General features: G+C 47.5%; 1 protein-coding gene across 1 annotated transcript; it reads left to right on the top strand.

The window, feature by feature from the left end:
- The first annotated feature begins 1,744 nt into the window (after nt 1-1,744).
- On the top strand, nt 1,745-7,134 carry Cyp1a1 (cytochrome P450 family 1 subfamily A member 1). The gene is made up of 7 exons (XM_075965792.1): nt 1,745-1,846; nt 3,625-4,475; nt 4,955-5,081; nt 5,170-5,259; nt 5,354-5,477; nt 5,624-5,710; nt 5,855-7,134. Exons 2-7 carry the CDS (start codon nt 3,639-3,641, stop codon nt 6,141-6,143), a joined length of 1,554 nt encoding a protein of 517 aa, XP_075821907.1. The 5' UTR covers nt 1,745-1,846; nt 3,625-3,638; the 3' UTR covers nt 6,144-7,134.
- The last annotated feature ends 4,763 nt before the right edge of the window (nt 7,135-11,897 follow it).

The following is an 11,897-nucleotide window of genomic DNA, read 5'->3' as shown; positions in this document are numbered from 1 at the left end:
CTTCTCCCCCACCCCCACCCCCAGTGCCGGGATAAAAGGCATGCACAACTACCGCACAGCTATCATTTTATTTTTCTATTGCACATTTTTTGCCGTATGCCAGTCTCTGTCTCGTTGCTTATCACCTGTCTCCCCCAGCAGAGGGTTCACTGCGTCGTAGGAAGACTATTAGATTTCTTCCTAGTGTCCAGAGCATAATAGTCAGCTGTGAATATTTGTACAATGTATGAGGGTGTCATGGGACTGGAGTGGGAGGTGAGGGGGTGAAAGAGGTTGATTTTTTATTTTGTTTTGTTTTCTAGCCTTGGTCACAGAACAGATGGCAGTGTTACTTCTGAGGGCGGGTGAAGATGTTAGTTAGGGTCAGGTTGAGCTGAGTTAGCAAACAAGTTTTGCTTTCCTCCTTAGACATCTTACTTTGGGAGCACTCCAGTTCTCGAGAGTTCCTGCAAAACAGCCAGATAGGTGTGCCGGGTGGTGCTGTGTGTCTTGCCACTAAAAACGTGGACACACGCTGTCAGGCTTTTGCTCTCATGCAGAAGCCGAGCTCCGCACGCAAACCTGGCCCTTTGCACCGCCCCGTTCTGTTTAGTCGCGCCCTTGCAAAGCCTAGGATACTTCTATCTCTCAAGCCCCACCCTAACGCCCCAAGAGAGACTGGCCCTTTAAGAGCCTCACCCCCGATTCCCTTCCCCCTGCTTGCGTGACAGCACTGGAACCCGCGCCCGGTTCCGAGTTTGGTAGTTGGGTGGCTGCACGCGGGCCTCCAGACTCTTCTCACGCTACTCCTGGGCACCTTGCCCCCAACCAGGTGGGGCGGGGACAAGCAGGCCGACCTCTGCCCCCGAAGGATGGAGCAGGCTCAGGCACGCAAACCCCAAGAGCCTGCTAGCATGCCAAGCATTCACCCCCCCCCTCCGCCCCGCTTTGTGGCCCCTGACCCTCTTGCCAACTCGCGTGGATCCTCCCTCCACCCTTTCCTCCACTATCCGCAGCTTGCTCCGCAGCTACTCGCCTCCAGATTTCTCAGTGTGTGTTTCTGTATGCAAAACACTAGAAAGCCCCGGGAGCACAGAGGTAGCTGCAAGAGGGGTCTGCCAGGCTTGTAGCTTGCCTAAGGTGACCCTAGAGGTGCAATCTGCATGCCCGCCACCCATCCCCACCCCTAGATCAAGCAGCACGAACTTCGGCCAGTACTCAATCTGTGGGGGACATAGTCATCCTATGGCGCCACTCGCCTTCCTGTACGTGACCTCGGGGCTGGGGTCGTTGTGCTTCTCACGCGAGCCTGGACTCAGGAACCAGGGAAGGAAAGACACCAAGTCACCACCCAGCAGCTCTCCCTCCACCAGCCTTTCCTGGCACCCATTGGCTTAAAGTGGGCGAGAGAACCTTACACACCCATTGTTTTCCGGGCACAAAAACAGTGAAAAGGAATCCCCATGGCTCGAGATACAGCCCCCCATATTCGCTTATTAGGTTCCCCAGGATTTCCCCTCAAACCCCTACCTAGCAGGATTCTGTGCTGTCTATAGAGAACCTTGAAAGTGGAGTGACCGCAGCTTTTACTTTTTTATATGCCAGCGCCTGCATCAGGTAGCCCACAACAAGGTCTTGCCTATTTCACCCCCTCCCCCTCCTGCCTAGAGCATTCCCTAAGGCTGCCCCTCCCTCTGACCCACCACTGGGCTCCAGGGAAGAGGGCGTGGCCACAGACAGTCCTATAAAGGTGGTGGTGCCTTCACCCTGACCCTGAAGGTGGTAGGTAGTTCCTTGGAGCCTTCCCTGATCCTCCTTGGGATCCCCAGACAGCACTCGTGGGTTCAGCACCTCCTCACAGACGAAGGTGAGTACTGGGGGCTCCTGGTTTGCCCCTCCTTCCCAAGAAAAGGAAGTTTGGATGATGGGGTGCTGGGTAGCCCCTCCAAGATGGAACACTAAGAACCTTTATTGTGATCAGGAAATTCCTTAGGGGAGAAACTGAGGCTAGAGAACTAAAAGGATTTGCCTAAGGTCCAGTAGCTAGTGTCAGATCTTTAGATGGAAATGAGATACCCTACACTTTCAGGTCAACTCCCACTACCTCACTGATCTCCGGGGGCTTCCCCGTTCCTGCACATGTAACCCCTTCCTCAGGACTGCCAATAGGGTAGAGGGCTCTCTCTGGGTGGGTAGGGTGGATAGAGGAGGTGTACTGAACTTTTCCTGTGTACTTCGTCTTATTTCAAAACTACCCCTGATAGCCTCCACCCTCCCAAAGGCTAGCATGGCAGAGTTGAGAGTTCTGCCGTGCACAGCAGGAGCCTTGGAACCACCCACTGCTCAGGGGTTCCCTGTCCCATTGACTGACTCTTCCATCCTTGCTGGGATACAGCCAGCTTAATAGATTGCTAGCTGGTGGAAACAAGAGTTGTATTTCCCCTGACTCTTCCATCTTACAAAGGGGATATCAGCTCTGTAGAAGGAGGGATTATTGCACACCAGGCTGACTGTATCCCAACTGCTCTGAAGGAATTGAGCCTCTGGTGTGCTTTGTGAGTCAACTTCTCCAGGAAGACCCTCACTTCAAGGTGGCTGTAGTATTTAGGGTAGGAACCCTACATCTTCTTGTCCTACGTGATTCAGATCTTCTTTTCCTAGCATCTGTACCCTCTGAATGAGGTGATCTTTTATTTGTTTGTTTGTTTTTTCAAAACAGGGTTTCTCTGTTAAGCTGTAGCTGGTCTGGAACTCTCTCTGTAGACCAGGCAGGCCCTGAACTCACAGATCCACCTGCCTCTGCCTCCTGAGTGCTGGGATTAAAAAGCCTGCACCACCAGCTTCCGGCTGACATGGGCAATCTTGTCTTACCTCTCTCCATCTGTAACTGAAGCCTGGAGGTAAAGCGACTGTTCCAAACTACCGGATTGACCTGCACTGCAGAGTGACTCTCCTGGCTGGGCACAGCCTTAGGGCAGTCTGTAAATTTTCATACATTTTCTAGAACAAGGCTAAAGAAAAGTATCCTCTTAGTTTTTGTTAAGTTTAGATCCATTCTTGGTTTTTCTGACTCCAGGCGATAGTTTTCTTATAACCCTAGCCTGGTGGGACTCTCCCGTTTATTTTTGGCTTTTTTATGACCTAAAGAAGTGGGGGGAAGCCCAGGCTGTTCATTCATGGGAACTGAGCACTACAAAGAGCCCACCCTGGATTACTGTTATCTACACTAGATCTAGCTGCTTTTAAAGTGTGTGTCAGTTGAACTCAGAGCACTGGAGCTGAGAGAAATGTGGCTTGGGCACTGATTTTCTGTCCCCTTGCATCCCTGTCCTCTACCAGGGTTAAATGGAATTCTTTAGATCCTGGGATGAACAGAGTGACCTGAGAACTCAATTTTTTTTTATTTTTTAGGGGAGACCCCTGTGATAGTAGCTGGACAGTCCACGAGACCCCAGCCTTTCTGTGTGTGGGGAAAAAGAAATGAGGAATTTTTGGCACAAGGTGGCAGCTCAATAAACAATCTCTGTCTCTTTCCATGCCCAGTGACAGGCTTCTCCTTTCCTTGCCCAGCATGGTGACGCTTTAGGAAATCCGTCCCTCACCCTCAGTCTGATGGTCTGTCTTTCCTTTTCTTGCCTCTCTCAGCAGCCACCTAGAAGATGCCTTCCCTATATGGACTTCTAACCTTCCTGTCAGCCACAGAGCTGCTCCTGGCCATCACCACCTTCTGCCTCGGATTCTGGGTGGTCAGAGCCACAAGGACCAGCGTCCCTAAAGGCCTGAAGAGTCCACCTGGGCCCTGGGGATGGCCCATCATTGGACACATACTGACTCTGGGGAAGAACCCACACCTGTCTTTGACCAAACTGAGCAAGCAGTATGGGGACGTGCTGCAGATTCACATTGGCTCCACGCCTGTGGTGGTGCTGAGTGGCCTGGACACCATCCGGCAGGCCCTGGTGAAGCAGGGAGATGACTTCAAGGGCCGTCCAGACCTCTACAGCTTTAATTTCATCAGCAATGGACAGAGTATGACTTTCAACCCAGACTCTGGACCAGTATGGGCTGCCCGGCGGCGCCTGGCCCAAAATGCCTTGAAGAGTTTCTCCATAGCCTCAGACCCAGCTTCTGCATCCTCTTGCTACTTAGAGGAGCATGTGAGCAAGGAGGCAGAATACCTCATTATCAAGTTCCAGAAGCTGATGGCAGAGGATGGCCACTTCGACCCTTATAGGTATTTGGTGGTGTCAGTAGCCAATGTCATCTGTGCCATGTGCTTTGGTCAACGTTATGACCATGATAACCAAGAGCTGCTTAGCATAGTCAATCTGAGCAATGAGTTTGGGGAAGTTACTGCCTCTGGATTCCCAGCTGACTTCATCCCTGTCCTCCGCTACCTACCTAACTCTTCCTTGGATGTCTTCAAGGACCTGAATAAGAAGGTCTACAGCTTCATGCAGAAGTTAATCAAGGAACACTACAGAACATTTGAGAAGGTAGAGGCTGTGGAGGAGCAGGTGGTGGTGGGAAGCAGGTTGGGTCCAGGGCCAAAACATCACAGGCAAGCTTGAAGCCAGTGGCAGAGTGCATTCCATTCTCACCAGGGCCCTAGAACTTTTCTTGGTTAATCCCTCTGTGCATTCGTCAGACAAAAGCCACCAAATAGGAGTTCTGGGCCAGTTCTTGTTGGACCAGAAAAAGTTAAAACCCTGTCTCCTGGCCTCATAGTAGATAAAAATTTAAGAACGTCTAACACTAAGAGTGTCGGGCTCTGTGCCTCAAGGGTCCCGCGAGTTGGGGCCACCAGTTCTCTGAAGTAGGAAGGAGACTTGGAGAGGGAAAGGACAAGTAGGACAGCAGCCTCAGAGTGTCAGCTCTTGCACAAAGGCGCTAATGGCAGGGAGGGACCAGGCCTAGATGGAGAGGTAGGGCTAGACTTGAGGTATGTCTCACCTTGTGCTCCTTCACCTCCCAGGGCCACATCCGGGACATCACAGACAGCCTCATTGAGCACTGTCAGGACAAAAAGTTGGACGAGAATGCCAATGTCCAGCTGTCAGATGATAAGGTCATTAGTGTCGTCTTTGACCTCTTTGGAGCAGGTGCGTGCTCTTTAGTGTATCATCCTGTGCTCAGGTGCCCGAAGCTGCCACATCCCTAACTTCTCTCCCTCTGTTCTGTCCTGGTCAGGGTTTGACACAGTCACTACTGCTATCTCTTGGAGCCTCATGTACCTGGTGACAAACCCTAGGGTACAGCGAAAGATCCAGGAGGAGCTAGGTAGGTGGTGGTTCCACTCAGAGGAGTCCTTGTGCGGGGACCCTGATAAAGTCTGGGCAATCCCTTAATCCTCTTGGATCCCTGTATTCTGTAGACACAGTGATTGGCAGGAATCGGAGACCCCGACTTTCTGACAGACCTCAGCTGCCCTATCTGGAGGCCTTCATCCTGGAGACTTTCCGACATTCATCCTTCCTTCCCTTCACCATCCCCCACAGGTCAGGCCATAGAGCTATTGGTATTTGATACTAGGCCTTAGTTAATATGCACAGCCAGTTAAGGCTCTTGAGAGGGACATGACATGAGAGACAGGGGACAGATTCTTCTGTGTCCCTGAATCTTACTAAGCTTCCTCTTTCCCCAGCACCACAAGAGATACAAGTCTGTGTGGCTTCTATATCCCCAAGGGACGTTGTGTCTTTGTGAGCCAGTGGCAGATTAACCATGACCAGTAAGTTGACAGGGGCAGTGGAAACTCCTGGGTGGGCGAGATCCATCCTCTCCTGGGCTTCAGACTATTTTTCTTCTTGGGGATTGACCTAATTGATGCTAATAAGCCCCTAAACATCTACTTCAACTCTTCCTTTGCTTACAGGGAACTGTGGGGTGACCCAAACAATTTCCGGCCTGAAAGGTTTCTCACCCCCAGTGGCACTTTGGATAAGGTCCTCAGTGAGAAGGTTATTCTCTTTGGATTGGGCAAGCGGAAGTGTGTTGGAGAGACCATTGGACGATGGGAGGTCTTTCTTTTCCTAGCCATCTTGCTGCAGCAAATTGAATTCAGCGTGTCACCGGGGGAGAAGGTGGACATGACTCCTATTTATGGACTGACTTTAAAGCATGCCCGCTGCGAGCACTTCCAAGTGCAGATGAGGTCTTCTTGACCTCAGCATCTCCAAGCTTAGACTGCCTTATATGGTCACCAGACCAGGGGGCGTGTTCAGGGATTTAACTACTTTAACTACAGCCAGAAACACTGATTCTGGGGAATCATGACTGCCTCATATTTTGGAGTTACTTCTCTATATACTGACCACAGACAGTGGGCACAGCCGAGGCCCACAGGAATTTCAGAGCCTCCCCAAGTTCAACATCAGCTAGGAGGCCTGAAAGGTTAAGGAGTTCCATGGACCTCAGACAACTTCCAAAGAGCTCTCTTGGTTCTCAAGTGGCTGTCCTGTTTGAAAAATGCTTCAAGCGGGTCATGCCAGGGCCTTTCGGGTTTCTTTGACAATTGGGATCTACCCAGAATAGATGGAGAAGACGGCTCAAAATACTGCCACAGAGGTTTGCTTGTCATTCGCTGAGCAACCTTCCCACATGGGTCTAGGACTCTGTCTGTAGGGATCACCTTTGTTTATTCTACAGAAGAATAAACAAGGTGCCCCTGTCCTCGCAAAGCCCCTCTTCCTGTTCAGAAATGCTGGCTCCTGTGTCTAGGAAGATCCAAGAACAGAGGGACAGACTCTCTGGGCAGTAGGACCAGGTCCAGAGCAAAGGCATGACTTTTGAGACAGAGTCTCACGTAGCCCACGCTGCCTTTAAACTTACTGTGTAGCCAAGGATGGCCTTGAATTCCTTGTTTGTTTGTTTTTTTCCTGTTTTGCCAACCTACCAAGTGCTAGGATACAGTCATGGATCACTACACCAGCTCTTGGTCTCTCTTCTTTGCTGTATAAAATGTTCATTTAAGAAATGTTTATACGTAAGTTTTATATTTTAGCCAGTATTTTGCTTATACATTTATATTAGTCATATCTTAAGACCTTTAGATCAATGCACTTAATGCCACATAGAAAATCCTAACTCCAGTATCCAGAAATATATAGACAATACCTACATGATCTAAATAAAATATTACCTGGAAGTACTACACATGGAAAGGGTTGTTGTTTTTTTTGTTGTTGTTGTTTTCTTTCTTTCTTTCTTTCTTTCTTTCTTTCTTTCTTTCTTTCTTTCTTTCTTTCCTTTCTTGGTCAGGATTTCTCTTTGTAACAACTCTAGCTGTCCTAGAACTTGCTCTGTAGATCAGGCTGGCCTTGAACTCACAGAGATCCATAAAGGCATACTCCACCACTGCCCAGCCATGTGGAGAGGTTTTCAACCTGAAGTTAAGCCACATTCACACCTAGAGTTCAATCTTATGTTGTGTTTTCCCGTTGGGAAGAGAGGAGCGGCAACAGAGAGGTGAAGGGACTCCTCTCAGGCGGGTTGTTAGTGGTGCCTGCCTCTCTAGGTTGTCACACATCGATAGAGTCCACAAGCATATCATCTAATCCATGCTAACCAGGGGCTTTACCAGTCCTGCACAGGGAACGTGGATTCTAAAGCTGGGGATAGTGTTGGTGGGAAGGGATACTGGGGTCTTTGGGAGGCATCTGAGCAGAGCCTTCCTTAAGGATGAGAAGCAGTCTCTTGAGGGGCTTGCATATCAATGCAAAAAGCCTTATCCCTCAGGAATCTCAGTGTGGCAGTGTCAGGCAGGGGTGTATGCCAGAGCTGCACAGTCAGAAGTTCCTCTGGCTGACGTGCTAAGAGGACATGCATATTGGGATATGATCCTTCCTAGTATCACCCCCTTCAGCTTCCTTCTTGAACAGCTTGTAGTGGCTAGCAGCTCCCATTCATGCTTCCTGATTGGAGTTAGACAGTTTCCACTCACCAAGAGTTTCAGGCCACCGTAATGAGCAAACCAAAGTCAGAGGACACAATGGTGCCCAGTTACCATTCTTACAGCTTTCTTTAAAAAAACAAACAAACAAAAAAACCTTTGGAGCTAGAAATGTAGCTCAGTTGGATAGTAGTCTAGCATGGCCGAAGTCAAGAGTTTCTGTAGTAGTACACACCTGTAATTCTAGGAAGCAGCGGCTAAAGACAGGCTGATCAGAAGGTAAGCATCACTCTCAGCTACAGAAAGTTTGCAGCCAGCCCAGAATACATGAGATCCTGCTTAGAAACAACAAGCAAATCTGTATTCTATGCTGTAATGTAGAGGTGCCTATAAACTATCCAGAATAGGCAAATTAATATAGCCGGAAATTAGGTTAGTGATTATCAGGGAACACAGGGCAAAGGGAATTGGGAGGTGCAGAGTCTCTTCTAAAGATAGGAGTGATGATTGGATAACTTTATGAATATTGTAAAAAACAAAGCAGCAGCAAGCCAAGGAGGTCTAGAGAGATGGCTCAACAGTTAAGAATTCTTGTTGTTCCTCCAGAGGACCCAAGTTCCACTCCCAACACCCTTGTAGGACAGCTCACAATTGCCTGTAACTCTAACACCAGGGGAAACTCCCTCCTAACATGTACATATACCCGCCCAATACCCACATACCTACAAAAGGTAAACCTTCATAAAACAACAACAACAATGGATTATGCATGTTAAAATGGTAGGAAAAATAGCATTCTAAAACTAAGGACTCTGGACAGCATATGTAAAACAATTTATGTAGCACACACCTTTAATCGCAGCACTTGGGAGCCTGAGGCAGGGGATCTCTGAGTTCGAGGCTAGCCTGGTCTATTGAGCGAGTTTCGGTTCAGCCTGCACTAAACAGTGAAAACCTGTATTGAAAAACCAACCAACTAATCAACAAACAAACAAACAAAAAAAGCTGAAAACAACTCGTGTAACTGTTCGCAGATGTTCGTAACCTTGGAGATGGTGATATTATTATTGCTCTCTTGAGATTATAGTATGATGAGGGGTAAACAAATGAGACTTGATAATGGTATTCAAATTTATCATCCCCTTTATCTTATGGAGCTAGGAATTTAGAGTATAGCAAGAAGAAGAGACTGTTGTTATACAGAGGTTTAACCAATATGATACATCTCTATCTGCTTCTTTGTTAACTTCTTAGATCTGTTTGTTTTCAGATACAGGGTTTCAATTTGTGGTCCAGACTGGCTCTAGCTCTTGATCTTCAAGTCTCACCCTCCTGAGCTGGGATATGCAAACATGTACCATCCATCATGCCTGGCTAACATCCTAGATCTTAGAGGCCAGCTCACAGAAATGAGCATTCTAACTTCCTAATACCCAGATTGTGATCCAGGGCTTCTAGGGAAAACAACTGCCCACAAATCTGGGACAGAAGATGTAGTGAAAAAGACAATCCTGGAACACTTGGTCATGGCAGATGGTAGAGCTGCTACAAAAATTCCCGGAGTGGATTGAATCACTCTGGAACCAGCTTGAGCAGTTTTCAAATTCTTAAGATAGGACACTTTGATTATTCATAATAATTTCTACTGGGTATGGTGGCACATGCCTTTATTCTCAAAACTCAGGCAGGAAGATTGCTTTGGGTTTGAATCTCGCTAGGGCTACATAGCAAGACACTGACTCAAAAAAAATTTCCCATAAATTAAAATCCTTCCAGTGTGTTTGAATCTATAAGCTCATAAAAATTTAATTTTTGAAGATTTATTTTATGTATACTGGATATTTCACCTGCATGTATGTATGTGCACTGTGGTAGTTTGAAAGAAAATGACCCCCAAAGAGAATGACACTATTCTTGGTCATCAACTTGACTATATCTAGAATGAACTACAATCCAGAAATGGAGGGCGCACCTGTGATCTGGATCTTGAGGCAAGAAGACGACATGCCTTTGGTGTGGATCTTGAGATTGGATGGCATACTCCTTTAATCCAGATCTTGAGACTGGATGGCACACTCCTTTAATCCAGATCTTGAGATTGGATGGCACACTCCTTTAATCCAGATTTTGAGATTGGATGGCACACTCCTTTAATCCAGATCTTGAGATTGGATGGCACACTCCTTTAATCCAGATCTTGAGGCTGGAAGACACACCTGAAATCTGGGCCACACCTTCTGCTGGAAGCATATATAAGGAAAAGGGAAGAAAGAAGGGTTCATTCTTTGCCTGCTTGCTCTTGCCTTGTTAGTGCATCCATTCCTTCACTGGCATAGGAGCCTGCTTCTTCAGGATTCCAGCATACACAGAAGACCAGGTGAGACACCCAGTCTGGTGGGACTGAGCAGTTACTAGATTCTTGGACTTTCCATTCACAGCTAGCCATTGTTGGACTGCAGCTTGTAAGTCATTCCAACAAATTACATATATATATACACATATATATGTATATATATATATATATATATATATATATATATAGAGAGAGAGAGAGAGAGAGAGAGAGAGAGATTCATTCCATAAGTTCTGTGACCCTAGAGAACCCTCACTAATACAGGAGGTATGGCCTTGGAGTGTGTATGGCCTTGTTGGAGGAAGTGTGTCACTGTGGGGTTGGGTTTTGAGATTTGGTATGTTCGAGCTACTCCCACTGTCACAGACCCCTTCCTGTTGCTTGTGGATCAAAGATGTAGAATTCTCAGCTCCTTATCCAGCACCATTTTTGCCTGCCTGTTGTTATGTCCCACCATAATGATAACGGATTGAACGTCTGAACTGTCAGCCAGCTCCATTAAATGTTTTCCTTTATGAGAATCGCTGTGGTCATGGTGTCTCTTCACAGGAACTGAAGCTGTAAGACATGCACCATGAGTTTTATTGGTTCTCTCAGATGTCAGAAGAGGGTGTTCGATCCCCTGGAAGTGGATTTACGGGATGGTTGTGGAAGAGCTACACGTGCTTTTAACTTCTGAGCAATCTCTCCAGCCCCAAAATTCTCTCTCCAATTGCTGAAATGAAACACCATGACCAAAAATCAACTTGGGGAGGAAAGGGTTTATTTTGCTCATACTTTTCACATCACTGTTCATTATTGAAGTATGTCGGGACAGAAACTCAAACAGGGCAGTGTAGTGATATTTTGTTTATTTCTTAACAAATAAAGCTTGCCTGAAGATTAGGTGCAGAGCTAAGCCCGTAGAGGCCAGGGAGTGGTGGCACACCTTTAATCCCAGGACTCAGGAGACTGAGTCAGAGGGATCTCTGTTATTTCAAGACCACACTGGGGTTATGCGAGATTGAATCTGTCTAAAAAAAGAAACAGCTCACACAAAGGTGCTCCCAGCTCTTGGAATTCCACGCCTTTAATCCCAACACCAGGGAGATGGGAACAGGAGTGATATGGCTGGGCGGAGAGAGAAATATAAGGCAGGAAGAGACTGGAACTCGTTGAAGTCTGAAGGTTAGTGGAGACAATTATAGTCTGAAGTCTGAGGATAGGATCGCCTCCTTGGTCTGAGCATTGGTAAAGGTATACGGTCTCTAGTGGCTGGCCGAACTGCTTCTCTGAGTCCAGCTTTCACCCCCTAATATCTAACTCTGGGTTTTGTTCATTAAGACAATTAGAATTCGTGCTACAGGGCAGTATCCTGGAGGATCCCGGAGCTGATGTAAAAGCCATGCGAGGGTGTGCAGCTTACTGGCTTGCTCAACCTGCCGTCGTATTAAATCCAGGACCACCAGCCCAGGGATGGCACCACCCATAATTGGCTAGGCCCTCACCCATCAATCACTAATTAAGAAAAATGCTTTACAGGTCTACGTATCTTATTCTTATGAAGACATTTTCTCAATTGAGGTTCCGTCCTTTTAGGTAGCTCTAGCTTGTGTCCAGTTGGCAAACTAACCAGCACATTTCCATACTTTCTTCTCTCGTTCGCTGGCTAGCTCTCTTCTCAGTTTACATCCT

The sequence above is a fragment of the Microtus pennsylvanicus genome, chromosome 3 (genome assembly GCF_037038515.1).
Source record: "Microtus pennsylvanicus isolate mMicPen1 chromosome 3, mMicPen1.hap1, whole genome shotgun sequence".
Classification (NCBI taxonomy): Eukaryota; Metazoa; Chordata; class Mammalia; order Rodentia; family Cricetidae; genus Microtus; species Microtus pennsylvanicus.
The sequence above is the reverse complement of the archived record's forward strand: the minus strand, read 5'-3'. Positions and strand labels throughout refer to the sequence as shown.